Source organism: Eptesicus fuscus, chromosome 10 (genome assembly GCF_027574615.1).
Source record: "Eptesicus fuscus isolate TK198812 chromosome 10, DD_ASM_mEF_20220401, whole genome shotgun sequence".
Taxonomy (NCBI): domain Eukaryota; kingdom Metazoa; phylum Chordata; class Mammalia; order Chiroptera; family Vespertilionidae; genus Eptesicus; species Eptesicus fuscus.
Window position 1 is genome coordinate 16286815 of NC_072482.1, and position 18707 is coordinate 16305521.

At 43.2% G+C, this 18707-nt stretch overlaps 1 protein-coding gene across 1 annotated transcript in view; it reads right to left on the reverse strand.

Annotated features, from left to right (window-relative positions):
• ADGRF5 (adhesion G protein-coupled receptor F5) overlaps positions 1 to 18707 on the reverse strand; it is a 70652-nt gene that overhangs the window by 24685 nt on the left and 27260 nt on the right. Inside the window, exons 4-10 of the mRNA XM_054722436.1 lie at positions 11686 to 11856; positions 8267 to 8443; positions 8031 to 8137; positions 5853 to 5911; positions 4921 to 5063; positions 1305 to 1526; positions 545 to 748 (exon numbers count right to left, since the gene is read on the reverse strand). Of these exons, the coding sequence (XP_054578411.1) occupies positions 545 to 748; positions 1305 to 1526; positions 4921 to 5063; positions 5853 to 5911; positions 8031 to 8137; positions 8267 to 8443; positions 11686 to 11856 (1083 nt within the window). The remainder of the gene's footprint in view (positions 1 to 544; positions 749 to 1304; positions 1527 to 4920; positions 5064 to 5852; positions 5912 to 8030; positions 8138 to 8266; positions 8444 to 11685; positions 11857 to 18707) is intronic.

Consider the following 18707-nt stretch of genomic DNA (forward strand, 5'->3'; position numbering starts at 1 on the left):
AGATTTAAAATGAAAGCAAACAGATCAGAAATGGACATGAAACAATTGAGAGGTAAATAGGTCTACACAGGGAGATAACAAACAAACAAACAAACAAACAAACCAGAGACACAGAATTAGATAACATGGGAGAAACTGTGGATACAAAGGCAGAGAAGTGAGAAGAGAAGAGACATGGAAATGAGAAGTTCCAGGTCAGACTCCGAAGCAAAGGTGCTGACCTCACCCTTCCCTCTTTGCTGAAGATGGAAAGGTTAGGAAGGTGGGGACAAGCTTTTCCGTAGGCAGCAGCCTCCATGGACCTAAGTCATCATGTCACTCCCTCTTGGATCTTCTCCGCCAGGATCTTGACGATCCAAGCATGACACATATAGGCATATATTTTTGGAATTTTGTTCTAGAATGGCTAAGCGGGAGCTGGCATCAAACCTAGTACTTTTTCACAGTCTGAAGTCTAGAAAGAAAGAGCCATTGGACATTTCCTCTCCCACCCGCGGCATCCCCCATATTTCCTTGGCCACGAAAGGGCAGCCGACATTCTTACCTGGAATGGTTATCTCCCCCTCCTGCTTCCATTTCACTTGACTCCAGTTCACATTGATCTCACTGCAGCAGTTCAGAGACACAGGACTGTTGTCACACGTCACCTTCATGTCTTCATTTGCCAAAATTCGGATGGGGGTCACATTAATCTTTTTTCTGGACTCATATTCAAAAATATCTATGGTCAGTTTGCAAATATATTCACCTGCATGGAATACACGGAAGCATTCGTTACTATGAGTTGATTACTATTGATACTTAGAATGACAGCCTTGTGACATGTGTCATGACAGTGCTTTGAGAAACATCATTTTCAAATGCATCTGAGACTTGGTCTAACAGCCCTGAAGAAATGTACAGGGAGTGCGAAGGCCAATGAAGGTTCTTTTGATGCCACGAGGCAATCTCACACTTGTTACTTACTGGTAAGTAAAAAGTGTGGGGGTGACAGAGGTGGGAAGAAAAACCTGGAAAGCCTTGGAGAACTAGAAGACTGGATAATTCTGGCATTCTACTGAACTCTGGCAAAATCAGAATCCACAAAGATGTGATGTGGATTCAGTAAATGTGGAAAACTGTATTTGTCTCCCAAGACTAACTTGCTTGGCTTGAAATGCCATGGGATTGATTTTCAATTTGGAAAAGTCGAGTCTGGTGACTCCTTTTTGAAGATGAAATGTTCTCTACACGTTATAAGGTCTGTTCTCTCTGAGCCCTTCATCCCTTCCCTCCCACCAGTGAGTTATTGGGCAGACACCCACCCGCGTCCCCCAGAGTGATGTTGAACACGGTGAGGCGCGACACAGAGGTCAGGTTGTTGAGCACGGTGGTGTACACCCAGAACCGGCTGCCATTCTGGATGTCGGAGAGCCTCCCCACGTGGTGCCAGGACACGTTGGAGGACGGAACGTCGGTTTCACACACCAGAGTTACCGTATCACCTTCAAAGATGATTTCTGGTGTGACAGAGAACCTGGTTTCATCTGGAAATCCAAAGAAAAGAATTAGTAGGGTTCCAAAGCAAATAAAGGCAACTACTACTACTCACCAGACGCCACTCCACAGGGTCTCAGGAGGTTGCCACAGCATCTAATTTATGGTGCTCTCTAGACTGAGGCAACACGTCCTCCTCTCTCCATCCCTGGGCAGCTGTTACCTGAGGCCCAACGAGTGAGAGCCCGCCAGTTTTGTATATGAGGGACACGACTTCCAGTGTGGGGTCTTTGCACACTTAAGACTCCCCAGTGGCAGTAATGGGGATCCCAAGTATATATATATATATTTATAATATATTTATTTTATTGATTTTTTACAGAGAGGAAGGGAGAGGGATAGAGAGTTAGAAACATCAATGAGAGAGAAACATCAATCAGCTGCCTCCTGCACACTCCCTACTGGGGATGTGCCCGCAACCATGGTACATGCCCTTGACCGGAATCGAACCTGGGACCCTTCAGTCTGCAGGCCAACGCTCTATCCACTGAGCAAAACCGGTTAGGGCTCAAGTATATTTTTAATATTTCAAATAGTCTAGCAGAAAATTACAAGCTCCCTTGGGAGGTGACTTAGGGGAACAGTAGCTATTGTTATTGTTTTCACAGTAAAACTCTGGAGAACCATTGCATGAAGTAATCCCCTGGATAGAAACACACAATTTGTTATTTTTGGGTGTCCTTCTAAGGTGGTCCTGATTTTACACAACAGGCAGTTCTCCCTCTAAGCTGTGTCTTGTGCATGTCCTTCCTGCGGTCCATGTGGGAGGGATGGGAGGAGCTGGGTAAGGAGGCACTCTGAGCCTCTTGTGTGTGGGCTTCCTGCTCAGACCAGACTTCACACTGTAAACATGGAACTCAAACTCCATACAATTCATTTCGGGTGGTCTGAGCTTCTGATCAAAATGTCAAGGTATCTAAATATTTCTTACCTCTTTTTTTTAGGTTCCTATTTAGGTTTAAGATTTTTAAAAAGCACATTCAACCATTAGGAATCAAGGCCACCTATGAATAGTTAACACAGTGGACTGGCTTTGAAGTCACACACTCTTGTGTTCCTTACTACATGTCCCGGAGCAAATTATTTGCCCTCTCTAAGCCTCCATTTCCTCATCTGTAAAATGAAGATAGTAATATTTGCCTCAGGGAATATGTGAAGATGAAATACGTGGAACACACCGGGCTTTCCATAGAAAAGATACAATAATAGCGCCCTCTTTTCATTACTATTGTTGCTAATTACTATGACTAGTAAAACCGCCAGGATCATATGGTTGTATAGAACTGATCATAAATTTATTGGCAGTGATTAAAGAAAGGGATATCTAGTTAAAGGACCCTGCTGATTAATTGAGGGTCACCAGAGGGTTTATATGTGACAAAACCAATGGCACTGTTCTAAAGATTGCCAGGAACTTTTTGTGTTTCATAAAGACAGATTTAAAAATAGGTTCCTGATACCAACTCATTCACTCAGCATTTTTCTTTCTTGTTCTTTTCCTCTCCCCTGTCCCTCAAATACAATTTTTTAAAAGCACGCAGTCACTTGAATTTTTTGATATTTGTATTCTGGGTAAACACCACCAATACTATGGAGAGCACGGTGATGTCTGTGCACCCCATGGAATGGCACAAAACATAAGTTCATGTTTCGTGGTCTAAGGCTGAGTACATCACAGACTCACATTCTGGTCTTTGAAGGAAAACAGGGATGGATGTAGATCCTCTGCAGAAAGGGGAGTTGAGTACCATTCCCAATGACTTCATTGCTCTTTGGAAGAATAAGCCATGGGTACTAAAGCACCATTATTTCTGGACTGACAGCCACTGATCAGTAAGCCTGCTGCATCTTATTCATTTAAATGTCTGATTATTCTCAGCACAACTGAAATTTTGGGGGAAAAAAAAATAATAATTGAAGAATGCCTATGCAAGAAACTACTCCTCTCCTATGCCCTCAGAACAATAAATAAAAATAAATTTTCAGGGGTGATATTAGGGGTGAAGATGTGGCATTGCTAAAATTGCTTCTGGCCAAAACCGGTTTGGCTCAGTGGATAGAGCGTCGGCCTGCGGACTGGGAGGTCCTGGGTTCGATTCCGGTCAAGGGCATGTACCTTGGTTGCGGGCACATCCCCAGTGGGGAGTATGCAGGAGGTGGCTGATCGATGTTTCTCTCTCATCGATGTTTCTGGCTCTCTATCCCTCTCTCTTCCTCTCTGTAAAAACTCAATAAAATTTATTTTAATTAAAATTGCTTCTGTGTGAGTCCACACTTTTAGGCCACTTATTCTCCTTTTTTTTTTTCTTTTTAGCTTTCCAGGTTTCATCAGTTTGTTCTGAAATTTTCCCTTATTTGTCCTGAATTTTTATTTTGCTATTTTATCTTGCTTATGTTGCAGCACTTTCTTACCATTGTGTATCTCTCTTTCATTATTTTATTTTTTAAAAGATCCGCTGTTAACAATACCAGCAGAGAATGTAAAGAGAAAGAGCACAAACCTGCTGTGAGGACAGCCTAGCCGCTGAGAAGGGCGCCCTTCCTCTCAATTGTGCCCTTGCCCTCTCTGCACTGTCCTCCCCCACAGTGGACCACGCCGAAGAGGAACTACCTTTACCTGGGAACCATGCACCTGTGTTATCCAGGACGTCTACCAGCCAAACTCCAGCCTGCCAAATCTCTGCTCAGCCAGCTCCCCCTGCCAGCCCTTGGACAACAATATAGATCCACCCACCTCCTAACACAACAGAGCCCAGCACTGTAACCCATTTGTAAAATGTAGGAGAACATCTAAAATCCCAGGACTCTCACTCTTTTGGATGTGATCCAAAGCAGGGCTTCTCAAACTTTCCTGGGCATCAAATCGCCTGGAGGGCTTGTTGAAACAGATTGGCCCTGCTTGGTCTGGGGTGGCCCAAGAATTTGCATTTCTAACAAGTTTCCCTGCAGTGCTGATGCTGCTGGTCTGGGGCCACACTTTGAGAACTATTGCTCTAAAATAACAGTGGCCCCTATTTAATACCAGGGCACTGAATTCATGAATATCTCAACCTGCACCAAATGTTGGTTGTATTTTTTTGGATATCTTGGACCTGTTACAGTAACTTTTAAAATCCATAAACCCAGATGGCGCTGCGGCCCCCTTGCAGAATCCCTCCCCTGGCAACCTCTCCCCCAGCTACAGTGAATTAGACTTGTTGAGAGGCTCTGCACCAGCCTAAGGCAGGGAGATGGCACATAGACCTCTATGCTGAGGACCGGAGACTCTCTCTACAGGGACATCACAATGTAATTTCATAGATTTCAGCATAACAATAAACACCCTTGTCATATCTAAATGGAATCATTGCACAGGAAAAAAAAAATGTAGCAATGTCTACTTACTACTAGTCACTGCTTGGAAAGAAGTGTAGTCCATTTTGTAGGTCTGGTTGAGGTTCTGTGTGACCAGCTCATTCGCTCTGTGCATTAATCCAGGGGATGGCGTTGTAGTTCTGATTTCATATGCCACAACCACACTTCCGGGCCTGGACGGAGACCACGCAGTTCAGTTAGGCAGTAACTGACCTGGAAGAGTCTAGATCCTTATGGTTTATTTGTATGAGAAAACAAAATGGCAGGAAGGGTTCACTGAACTCAATGTGTTTTCAAGCTCTAGTTGAAAGCCTGAGGCGGGGTGTGGACACTCCACTGTATGCAGACAGGTAACATAAATAACAAAATAGCCAGGCAGGGGTGAGTGAACGAAACACATAAGCTGGCCATAGGGTGGCAGCCACAATGCAGAGAGTTGTCCGACAGCCATGCTGGCCCTGGGTTACCAGAGAAGCTTAATGTCAAGTGAAGCCAAAATCCTCACTGTCTCTGTACACATTCTTAACATTGGCAACCAACTGTTCGAAAAACTGTGCAAGCCCTCTCAGGTCAGCCAGGGTGCCCAACTCTAGGGGGCACCACCCACATTGCAGCAGCCTGCACCTGTGGTCCTGGCTGGCCAACTTTTCTTGAATAAATGCATTATTGTGTGACATTATTTCACTTTTATATTTCTGAACTCCCAAAACTACAAACTTACCCCATATCTTTGTAAAATTCTTGTGTGCATAGAATGAACACGAGTCTTTTTTCACCTTCCTTCTAAGTAGGTGCCTCTGTAAGGAGTGAGCTACAGTTCTCAGTATTTCGGCCACTTTCAGCCCCAGCATTCTGCCCCTGTTGAGTGTCCCAGATGATGCCCTTCTAATGGGCTTTTCCTCCTTCACTGATGTGTTGGTCTGTGCCATTAGATAGAAATGACCCAATTACAGCACTCTTACCTGAACCCTGTCACAGTCACCAATTTGAAGCCAGGTAAAATACTGTAACCTTTCCAGAACTGAAAAATAAAGCAGACAGTGTCATGTAGCAAGGTCCAATGAGAGAGATGTCAAAGATTAGAAACAGGGTAAAAAGCACATATTCCTTTCCACCCTCAGTGAAATCTCCTCCTGTGTATGTTGTTAGCTCTGGCATCAGCTGATCTCTGAAGAAGCCATTCCTATTATCTACCTCTGAACGTCTATGTTCTCTAAAAAGCAAACACCAGGTTAAATGTAGAAACATTTACTAGTACTCAGGAAAACAACTAGGAAAGAATATGGGGGAGCCTTGCCAGTGTGGCTCATTGGTTGAGCATTGGCTCATGAGCCAGGAGGTCATGGTTGAACTCCTGGTCAGGGCACATGCCCGGATTGCAGGCTCAATCCCTAGGAGGGGTTGTGTAGGAGGCAGCTGATCAATTATTCTCTCTCATCATTGATGTTTCTATCTCTTTTCCTCTACCTTCTCTCTAAAATCAATAAAAACCTATGTATTCAAGAAAAAAGAATAAGGGAGAGGCAGCAGGAAGGCAGAGAGAGCCATTTGACCCCAAGTGGAAGAGAGTGGGAATGAAGGTTGGATGAAACCATCCTAGACTGAGCCTGGGAAGGTTCGGGAAGGCCTTCAAATCGGTCTGTATCTGGAAGTTGCAGACCTGCCGAGCTTATTCATTAGCAGTGAGCAACAAGCACTGTCATGACCATCAGAGGCAGCAGCTGAGGGCCATGGTCAATTACATTCCCTACAGTTGGAGATCTAGGAGATACACTCTTAAGGCCACAACACTGCCTCATGCCTCACTTAACATATTGCAGCGCTGGTTGAGCCAATGTGGTTTATGATGATGTTTTTACTCCAGTTCATTCCTCTGAATACCAACCTTATAGGAAATTCAATTTGATTCAAGTCACATGGACAGGACAGAAGCAATGTGCAAAGCACTCTGTACCAGGTACCTGCCTGGGTGGGATCCAGAGTTTAGTATGTGACTCTCCTTCCTCAAACGTATGTGATTTTGCATGTGGTTGTGTGTATGAGAAAGACTCTCATGCTGTGTAGAACTATTACATGCCAGATATGTAAATCAGATGTCCAAGAGCTCTCTGGCATCAGCACTCTAACATGGCACCTATGGAAAATGATAATATTTGTGTGGCACACTCAGGTTTGCTCCCAGCCTGCTCCTGGCCTGAGGTAGAAGCTCAGCTGCCCAGAGAGTTAGGGAAGTCATAATCTCAGGCTACCTGTAATAATTTGTGCCACATCAGTTGGGATGGTCTATTCCAAATAAGTTAATTCAAGTAAAGCATTTAAGTTGAGATGAAGTCATCCAGTGTAATGCACTGACAATAGTGTCTGGCACACAGTTAACACTCAGGGAATAGTCTCTATTTTCACAGGAGTAAATTTAAATCTGGCTTAAGAGTGAATGCCTATGAACTATTAGCATAGAGTGATTTGGAACCCTCTGTTCCAAATCATATCTGAACCAACTCTATCCTGGAAAGAAGTCCCATCTAAAGGTCAAGATGATGTCCAATCATCCCCTGCCAGTCTTGGGCTGATCTGCTCAAAAGATGTTAGTAGTTTTATCCATGTGCTGTGTAAAGACAAATAGAAATGTACCATCCAGTGCTTCTAGATCAAGCTCTTGGGTCTCTGAATAGGTTTCAGTGAGTTTATGTCACCAAATCATATCTGAATCAACTCTATCCTGGAAAGAAGTCCCATCTAAAGGTCAAGATGATGTCCAATCATCCCCTGAACACTGATTCGAGCTCTTCTGAATTCATCATCCCAGAAGTACAGGAGTAATTTTAACATCCACATTCATAAATTATGACTGATCCAAGCAAACTATCCATAGTAAATGCAATAGATCAGGCGTCCTCAAACTACGGCCTGCGGGCTACATGCGGGTGTTTTTGCCGTTTTGTTTTTTTTTACTTCAAAATAAGATATGTGCAGTGTGCATAGGAATTTGTTCATTGTTTTTTTAAAACTATAGTCCGGCCCTCCAACGGTCTGAGGGACAGTGAACTGGCCCCCTGATTAAAAAGTTTGAGGACCCCTGCAATCGATTTAGTGCAGCCCAAAGTTTGTTTGGTTCAGAGGCCCGTGAGGCCAAAACCTACCGCTGTTTCCAAGTCAGTCTTGTAGGACCTGTAGAGGGCAGAGGAAGTGTTCCTGAGGTCTTCTTGAAAGCCCACATTGAGTCTGACTGACATTCTCAGGGTTATGTCTGAAAAAAGGGGGCAATATTTAAAAATCTCATGTTAGCCTTTAAGAACACACAGGACACAGAAACATTTGCTTGATCTGATACCAAATAGCCACTCAGCAAATGAACATTTAATGAGCAGTTACTTACCTCTCTGGAGCTGACAAAAGGGTCCATTGGGAGGCAGTCCTTTAAGGCAATTGCAACGATGCCCTGCAGGGGCGTGGTCATGCTCTTGACATGTGAGATTGTGAAGGCACTGTTCCTGAGGCCACCTGTAGCCTGTCTCACAGGAGCACCAGATTTCATTTCCAGTAGGTCTGCAGACTATCGTCAACCAAAACAGTGAGGAGAGAGAAGGTGGTCACCATTTTTGCATTTATAGACTGCAAGTATAGACTAACTCCACTCCATATCGGCCTTCTGAGAAGTTCAAGAGTACTGCATGAGATTCCCATGGCTCCTGTATGTATCACCATGCTATTAGGCATGGGCATCTAAAAGATGACTACTCCAACTAGACCAGGGCATGCCTACAATGATAATATGAGAGATCTCTGACATACAGTAGCCAGCCTCCAAGATGGGCTCTGACTATCCTTGCCTCTGGGTATTCACACTCTTATGTAGTCCCTCTCATATTGTACTGGGGTTGATCTGTGTGACCAATAGATTATAACAGAAGTATTACTTCTGAGATTAGGTTATAAAGACACTCCGGCTTTCACTTTGGTGGCTCTCTCTCATTCTCTCTTGCATCACTTGCTCTGGGGAAAGCCAGCTGTCATCACATGAGAACATGTCATGACATTTCACAAAACCACAGAGTGAGGAATCGAGGTCTCCAGCCAATAGCTAGTGAGGAACTGAGGCCTGCTGGGAATCACATGAGTGAGCTTGAAAGCGAATTTTCCACCCCCAGTTGAGCCTTCAGATGACTGCTCCTCTGGCGGACAGCTTGACAACCTCATGAGAGACCCTGAGCCAGAGCCTGCTAAGCTTTTCCCAAATTTCTGGCCTTCAGAAACTGTGACATGTTTGTTGTTTGAATGCTAAGTTTTGGGGTAATTTGTTACACAGCAATAGATAACAAATGAAAAGTACAACCAAAATTGTGCCTTTTACATTTCATGTCAAATGTGAGCAGCCCAGAGTCTGATACTAAGGGGACACTGAACATGCTCTGAAAACAGAGTGCTGAATTTATTTCTAAAACTGGACCAAAGTCAAATCACCAGGAGCTGGGTTTTTTTTGTGTGTTTTTGTTTTTTTCTTTTTTTTCTGCAGATGGGCACCTGGGCAAAGGCTCAACAGAGTGACTCTTCAAAAGAAAGCCATGAAATAATTATTCCTAAAGTAGGAGGAACAACTGAGTCCCAGTGAGTCCTTAGATGCTGATGCAGCCCCGTGCTCTGGAAGTCTGTGGGAGCTGGGCAGAAGCTTAGGGATCAGAGGGTGTCCAGGCTTCTGGTGAGGGTGGGGATCATTGGTGGGGGAATTTGAAGAGAGAGAAAAAGACCCGCTTTGTCAAAATCTCTCTTTTACTGACCTGAAATCCCACTGCTAAAGCATTATTTTGTTTTTGTTTTTGTTTCTTTTGAGAGGGATGTGGGGGTAGTATTTGAAGAACTTTTGACTCCCTTGTAAAATACAAACTTGCTTTAAGAGGATGACAAAAGCTATCATCACCAGACCACCTACCACATTACAGGTATTATTTGGTGCTTTACATACACTGTCTGGCCCTTAGTTTTGTTTGCTATTATTAAAAATGTCTTCCTTGAAAGTATCATAAAGTAAGCTGTTGGAAGAATGGGCAGGGAGCGGCATGGGAAGAGGGGAATGGAGAAAATTTGGGGGTGCTTAGATATTAGTATCATGGTCAATAAGTCTAATCTTCATTGCTCACCCACCCCATGCACTCCTTTCTGAGGTCAACTCTCCCCAGCTTTCCCCTCTGGTCCTGAGGTCCTTGAGCCACAGGCTCTCTCAGTTAACTATCAGAAAGTTTTCACCCATTCAAGGAGTGAATAACCAGTCTTGCTGGCAGGATAAATTAAGCTTTCCCAGCACATTTGCATCTTAAAAGAGTAACTTGCTAATCCAAATTATAAATTTGTTAACCCAATTTGTAAACTTGGGTTAACAAGTTTCTAAAATGGCATAAACAGTGGAGCCCCTGAAATCACACCTCCTCCAACAGTGTGATTTCAGGGGCTCCACTGTTGTATAACATAAAGAGCAACCACATCTCACAGCTGCTATGGCATAGAGGTGATGATCCCCTGAGACATAGGAGAGCTATCATGACCTTGGAAGGGAGACAAACCAAGGAGATTGTGTTAATATGTCTATATTGAGTGTACATAACATTAGCTCACAATGAAAGTTCAAGTGTGAACAATCACAACCTGTTCAACAAAAATGAATGACTTATATTTGATACTTATTGGTACATTTGTTTACTAGATTAGCTTTCTAGTACCCAAAATAGATACCAAAGGTTTCCATTTTTAAAAAAAATTGAGAAGCAAAACAAAATTGACTAAAAATATATCAAATTATTAATTTTTCCCATAAGTAGGGGAAACAATTTTAGATGCAGATCTGTGCTGAGTGGAGACATAGAAAGGTGTTTCCTATCTTGCTCCAACGTAACTGGTTTTGTGAAATGTTCTATGGAAGAGTCCTTTTCACAAATACATTTGAGAAACATTGTGGATGACTCACAATGCATTGGATCAGAGAACCTCATGGTAACTCAAGGAAATTAATGCTAATGTAGAATTTGGTGGGGAATGGAATCCAAAGGGAGCTTTAAGGCAGCTCTTTCAGGTTCAAGCAGCATATATTAAGAGCTAAAAATCAATATGCAGATTGGCACTGTTATAGACTATTTAAAATATTAGAATTCAAAAAGTTCTTTAAAAATAAGACTTTTATTCTTGTTACTATTTTAGAATAATAAAGTCCACATCTTAGTGCTTTGCAATTTACAAAGCAGTCACCTTGTATAACATAAAGAGCAACCACACCTCACAGCTGCTATGGCATAGAGGTGATGATCCCCTGAGACATAAGAGAGCTATCATGACCTTGGAAGGGAGTCAATGACCAGAAAGTCCAACCCCATAGTCTGGGAGGTCCTGCTTAATGTCTTAGTTCTGACCTGGGCATGTACCATGTACCTGGTTCCTGACCTATGATGCCAAAAAGAAGGGAACTTCTACTCATCAGTCTCCTGAGCTCATACTTTCCATATCCACTGATTGCCCAGGGTAAAAGGATCCTGTAGTTTTCATGGCCATATCTTGGGACCACTTTGTGACAACCAACAAACAAACCACTAAGTAAACATGCGGTTACCATTTAAATAAGCAAACTGGCTGCAGAGTTTACCAACAGAGATTTCATCTGGAAGGCAATGAAATGACAGAATCACAGGTCAAGCCCATTGGGTCATTGTACTTGCCTACTCAGTATAATTTGCTCTAATGGGAAGGAGCCCAGAGAGCCTTTCTCTTGATATGCCCAATCCTCCCTTCTGAAGCAATGGGTCTTTTACTTACCTGTTGTCACCTCTATGCTCAGAATGTTGGCAATGGGGTCAGTGTCATTGCCTTGAATTGGGAAACTGAGGCTGTTCAGGTAAGCTTTGACAGGATCCAGGAAGGAGGCATTTTTAAAACTGATCTCGATATCAACAGTGTACTCTTTAGCTGTAGGATGACTCGTGGCAACTGAAATGAAACATAAGAAGGCTGTGAGAACTTACTGTGGGTGGTGGAGGGAGAACACCGTAGACATTTTAACACTTAAAGGTGATGACAGGAACATGTGGATGCTGGACACATCAGCCTTTAAGAATTTCTAGCAAAGCCCTGGCCTGTTTGGCTCAGTGGATAGAGTGTTGACCCATGGACTGAAGGGTCCTGGGTTCAGTTCTTGTCAAGGGCACAGCATGCAGGAGGTGGCCAGTGTTTCTCTTTCTCTTTCTCTGTCTCTCCCTCTCCCTCTCCCTTCCACTCTCTCTAAAAATCAATGGAAAATTATCCTTAGGTAAGGATTAACAACAACAACAACAAAAGAATTTCTAATACACTTTTTAGAGGAAAATAAGAATTTGTATACTGACCACCACCAAGCCCCCCTCATGGTGCATCCTCTCTACAACTTTACTATGTAAACCAAGAAGGCAACTGATCTGTCGGGTCTCAGAGCAGTGGTCTCTGGCCATTTAAGAGATTCACAGCCTAAGCTCAGGACAAGGCTAAGCTTGTCCTTCCTCTCCATTCCCACACCCTTCTTCGTGTCCAAGGCCAAGGCCCTTCGTGTGGAGAATAGACTGTAATAGGACAAGAATAGAAGCAGAGAGACCTAGCATGCAGGCTTTGGCAACAATCTAGACAGTAAATGCTAATCTAATACATGTCCTGACTCACCAGGATGACTCAATGTTTCAAACACCATTCAATTGACATGCATGTATTTTGAGAGATGGATTATGCAAACTTGAGACCTCTGGGGAAAGTCATCTAGTTAGTTCCCTTTGCTCCTAGCCTGGCGTGGCTCTCGGTTTTTACTCTGTATTTCAGAATATGATAGGTGTTCCACAAAAGCAAAGTTGGCAAGGAGGAAAGTAAAATGAAAGTGATCTTCAGCTCTTCATTGTTTTTCCAAATTGTCTTCAGGCTGGCTGACTGGCTATCATTCTAGATGCATCTGGCCCCCAACACATACATGCCCACTGCAGGCAGAGCAGACAGTGTATGTGTATCTTATATAATAAAAGCCTAGGTGGCGTCATGCATGGCATCATCACAAGATGGCCACCACAAGATGGCTGGCAGGGAAGAGCAGTTGTGGGTGATCAGGATGGCAGGGGAGGGCAGTTGGGGGCAAACAGGCCTGCAGGGGAGGGCAGTTCGGGGCAACCAGGCTTGCAGGGGAGGGCAGTTGGAGGTGATCAGGCTGGCAGGGGAGCAATTAGGCGTCAACCAGGCCAGCAGGGGAGCGGTTAGGGGGCAATTAGGCTGGCAGACAGAAGTGGTTAGGGGCAATCAGGCAGGCAGGCAGGTGAGCGGTTAGGAGCCAGCAGTCCTGGATTGTGAGAGGGATGTCCAACTGCTGGTTTAGGATAAGACCTAAACCAGCAGTCGGACATCTCCCAAGGGGTCCCAGATTGGAGAGGGTGCAGGTCGGGCTGAAGGACACCCCCTCCCAATGCACAAAGCCTCTATCATATCTATAATAATAAAAGGGTAATATGCTAATTAGACCAGATGTCCTTCCAGACATAGCTGGGGCTGGAGCAAAGCCACCTGAGTCCCAGGTGCCAGAGGGCAGCCAGTGCCAGCAGTCAGGGGAAGGAAGGCCTACTCTTGCATGAATTTTCATGCATCGGGCCTCTAGTATATATATAGGTGTCATATAGTTTCCTGTATGACATCATGTCTGGCCCACTAGCTGTAAGCTCCTCAAGGGCAGGAACTGTTTCATTTCTCATAGCCTTACTCACTCCATCTAGCCTAGAGTCACCACATAGTAAGTTTAACCTGTGACTCTGAGTTGAGTCACAGATCCACCTCTCTGTCATTGCCAGAATCCTTGGCTCATTCTTGGCTGAAATATATAACTGGAGCAGAAGCCATGGACTAGGTTAGAAGCTAATGAACCACCTTCAAAAATCAAGAAAAAATTTTATAGATACATTGAGAAGGCAAGTTGTGGCCTATTTTATTTTGTCAATTAAGTAAGAAAAAGATAAGTAAATACCTACAAAACAATTATCTTAAAATTTAAGTAAAATCTGGACCTATGATGCATATATTACCATACAATGAAAAATTCTATGTCTATTTTCTAAAAGGACAAAGAATGTCTCCCATAAAATTGCAAGATTTGCTCTCATTGTTCCAAGGATTATTTACGTGAAACACTAAACTAGAGTAAGTTTACTATGGGAAATTCCAGTTGATAAATGTTTATGGTAGAAAATGTTTGTTTACTTACAGTTGCAAACTATGTTTGTCTTAGCATGTTGGTTTAACTCACCAAACTTGTTGAGAATTATTTCATTTTTGGCATCATTCAACTTAATATAATTAACACAAACTGTAAAAATGCAGATTTTTCTTAAAATTAAGAATGCATTTTGTCCTTGCTCAGTGGTTAGAACATTGGCATACATAACAAAGGGTCTTGGGTTGGATTCCCAGTCAAGGGCACATACCTGGGTTGTGGGTTCACTCCTCACCGTTCCCAAGTTGGGGTGTGTGCCAGAGGCAACCAATCAATGTGTCTCTCTCACATTGATGTTTCTCTCTCTCCTCCTCCCTCCTTCCCTTCCACTCACTCTCTCTGAAAAGCAGTGGAATAAATATCCTCAGGTTAGGATTAAAACAACAAAAAAGAATGCACTTTAAGGTGCATTTTCTCCTTATAAAGATTATTTCCTGCAGAACAGGTGACTTTTAAAACCCAATCTCAGTCTGTCATGATACTATGTTTCTCTCGTTGAGGCTGTTGCCTCAAATTTCCTGGTTTTCTTTTTTTCTGATTCTCAAATGGTTTTGCGATGAAAACAAGCTTCAGGGTGGTGGTCTGGGGGACTACTTACCTTAATTTATGTGCTCTGAATTCTAGACACAGTATGTTTCCCCTTGGAATATTTGCAAGGAGGGCAGGTCTGCCTTAGAGCACATTCTTTTTCCTGAAAAGTAATGCAGTACTATTTATACCCTCCAGAGGATTCCTAGCTCCAGGATCCTCTTTGCTGTGGTCAGTCGACTCTCCTCCCATGAATGTAAACAGGATTTCCTGGACGGGAGCTGCTTTTGAGATGAATGAGGTCTATAACAATCCATATCCCCCATTTCATCATCCGCTGTGTTGCATCCCAGGGTCTGATCGCAGCATAATATTAACGTCTGCCTGAGGGCCCTGTCTACCTCGCACCCGTGAGCCCACCACTCAGTGCTCTTTGCACACTTAATTGCAGAACAAGCATGGGCCTGGAAAGCACATGGTGATTCATGGATGTCATCACTCCCCACTGAAACCAAGGCAGTGAGTTCTTCCGCTGAGATCTTCCAGGGAGCTGAGCCAAAAACTTAAAATACTAAGAGGAAAGTTCCTGTGCCTCTAGCGAGTCCCAGTCTATGGGATCTGTGCAACTACTAATAAGAGCACCAGCCTCTAAGGCCCTCTGTCCCTTATCCACCTTTTATGTTCACTAACTTCTAAAGGAGTTTCAGAGTAACCCTTGGCCTGCGCATCACTTCTCCCTGATCAAAGACTGGTAAGTTATGGGATCTCTAATAGAGAAGGAAACATCTTCTCCTTAAAAATGGTCAGTTCTTCCAAATAGGCTAAAAAAAAAAATACCCTATTCCAGTGTCGCCCACACTTGACTGATGATTACTCCCACCTAGGGAATTCTACACACACAGATATTTTGGAACTTTAGCCTACGTGAGCCAAAGTAGAATCTTGATGGGGGAGGCCCAGAAATGTGTATTTTTTTCCAATTCCCACAGGTGCTTCTGGTGATCAAGCAGGTTTGGGATCTAACATTCGAATCCAAATGAGGAAACTGAGAGGTGATCTTGGAGAACCAATACAAGCCCATAAGTTTGTTCTTGGCTTTAGCGTGGATTTTTGTTTTCAACACCGTCTGCTGGTGCTCCTATGGGGGAACAATCGTGCAGTCTCCAAGCATATCTGCTTACTCTTATTTTTCCTCTTTTGCTTTGAGAGAACTGATATTTGCTCATCTCTTTCTTCAGGGATGCCGAATAGATCCCAGGTGACCATAACGAAAGTAACAATAATAACAGCAGCTGCCATTTATTCATTACCTGCTAAGTTCGAGGGCCATGAGAACAGTATGCAAATCCCCATTTTGCAGATGGCAAAACTGAAGCCATATGGAAAGCAAATCTTAGAACTGGGATTTGAAGCTACATTTTTCTGACTCCAAAGTCCATTTTATTTTAACTATAACCTGCCATGACTCAAACAGGAGAAGATAATGAAAGTGACCACTTTGTAAATCCTAAAGGACTATAAAAATATGAGGTATTATTATTAAATGTGTCTTTGGAACACGGTGTGCAATTTCCAAAATATGTTTTGAAATAAAAATAAAGGCAAAATTATTAATGATAAATGGAAGAATTAGCTAAAACTCTGCTCCATTTGAGTCAGCATAATAAATGTCTTAGACATCCACGGTGAGGAAAAACACAATGACCCACTGCCATTGGCATTTGTGAATTTTGACACTGACCCTTGGTTTGTTCCTTGTTTTATATATATATATATATATATATATATATATATATATATAAAGGTCTAATATGCTAAGTATCCAACCATTCGACCAGTTGCTATGACATGCACTGAACACCAGGGGGCAGACACTCATACTAGTAGGTTAGTTTGCTGCTGGGGTCCGGCTGATCAGGACTGGGTGAGACAGGCCAGACACACTATGAAGCCAACCTCCCACAATCCCTCCCTGGCCTCTAAAATATTTCTTCAAATTAATTTCTTTTCAATGTGCATGAATTCGTGCACCAGGCCTCTAGTTGATTTATAAGTAACTTGACTATATTTTGAGTGGTTACCTCCCAGGCACTGTGCTTGGTGCTGGGGACACAGGGCATATTCTGCTCACAGCCTCAGACAGGCCTACAGTTTGAATAGAAATACCCATCTCTGCCTCCTCCCCTGTCCCAAACCTAAGGACTTCCAGGAAAGTGATTCTTCTGTCCTGCCTCAGCTACAAGGAACCAGGAGAAACACAGGGCTGTTGCCCCACCTCTCTGTGGGTGTGTTAAGAGGCTTCCACACTCGTCTGCTGCCCCTGGGCCATCTGATTCCAGACAGTTTAATGTGTTTTCTTTTTCTCGGCTCCTGTGCCCTGGTGTTGTTTGTCTGAATTTTTCTGACTCACCGATGCCCCAGTGGAAGGTAGCACATTCCAGGTGTCACCCGTGTCACAGATGGAGGCCTATCTGTAGGCCCAGGAGGCACAAACCAGCCAGGATTTCCCCTCTCCTTCCCCATAAATCACTGCCCACCACACAGTACTTATCTTAAAGAGACCTTTCTGGAAAGTTGGCCACAAACTGAGACAAGCAGTTCTGTCTTAATCACAGCTGTTAAAGCAAACAATACTACTTTTGCCCGGCAACTCTAATAGGAATTATGGCTTCTCAAAAGTCAGAGCCAAAATAGATTCATAAATTAATCTCCTACCTGCAAAAGAATGAAGGCTGCTAACTTCACCCAGGAGACTTGAGGTTGGGTGTGGCTTTCTTTTGACCAAAAAGGACAGTGCATCTTTATCACTGGGTTTGGCTCTCTTGTTTCTCCCCCATAGTTCTGTAGCAGGTAAATATTAAGCAATGGCTATATTTCTGCTGTTTTTTCTGTTTTCTTGGCATATTCTATAGGTAGGAATTTGGCAGCATCGTAGTCAAAGTTCTCCCTTTAGATTTTAGAAAGGTTTGGTCTCATAGGGGTCAACCACCAGAACCCCTGGCTCTGGCTTACCTGGCAGGTGTGGATGGAGGAGAGAGGGAAGCACTGTGTCGTAAAACACTGGGCTGTGCAGTCTGGGGAAAAGAATCCATTCTACTGACTCATCATATCTCCAAAGGATGAAACAGATCTGCTGTAGACTTTTTTTTTTTTTTTTTTGAGCGGGTGGGGATGAAATGCATTGTTCATTCCTCTAATCTATGAAAATCATTGGTTTTCATTATTTGCTTTGCTTGAGCCCAGATCAAAATGTTTGGAGAAAGAAACTTTATTTTTGTAACTTAAGTGTGGTTTTTATCCTTGAGATATTTCCACATGTCATGTATATTGTAACTCCTGCAGCTCCATGCCTCCTGCTTGTGTAGAAGAAGTGTATGGTGAACACTTGAAAAAGAATGTGTGTATGGGTCTATATTTTTAAATATATATAAAGCTGTTGTAGTCACTCCATGTCACTAAGTGATATTTCATATGTATGGCTATACTGATAATAATGGGTCTTGTAAGTCTTTTGACCATTCATGAATAATAATAAATGTGTACGGCTGGCATGGGTAAAAAAAAAAAAAAAAAAAAAGTCAGCCCCATATAAAGTTCTTTCCTGAGTGCAGGGAAGACAGTGGTCCCACTGCTCCTTGCTCTACAAAGCGGCTCCAAGAATCATGGGATGGAATCTTACAGGCCAGAAACATAGGTTGAAAACTACGACTCTTAACTCTGAGCATGGACTCTGAGCCAGAGAGAGCTGGGTGGAATGCCTTCTTACCTGGGCAGGCATTAACCTCTGTGAGCCACACTTTGCTCATCTGCAAAGGAGTAATATTTTCTCTGCAGAGGTGTTGTTAAGGAGTTGAATACTGAGTGCAGACCCCTAGCAAACTGTCTGGCATATCATAATCATTCCGAAACAGCAGATAGAAACAATAATACTGATTATAAAAAATGTAATGAGCCCTGGTGGTGTGGCTCAGTTGGTTGGAGTGTCATCCCATGTACCAAAAGGTTGCTGGTTCAATTCCCAGTCAGGGCATACCTAGGTTTT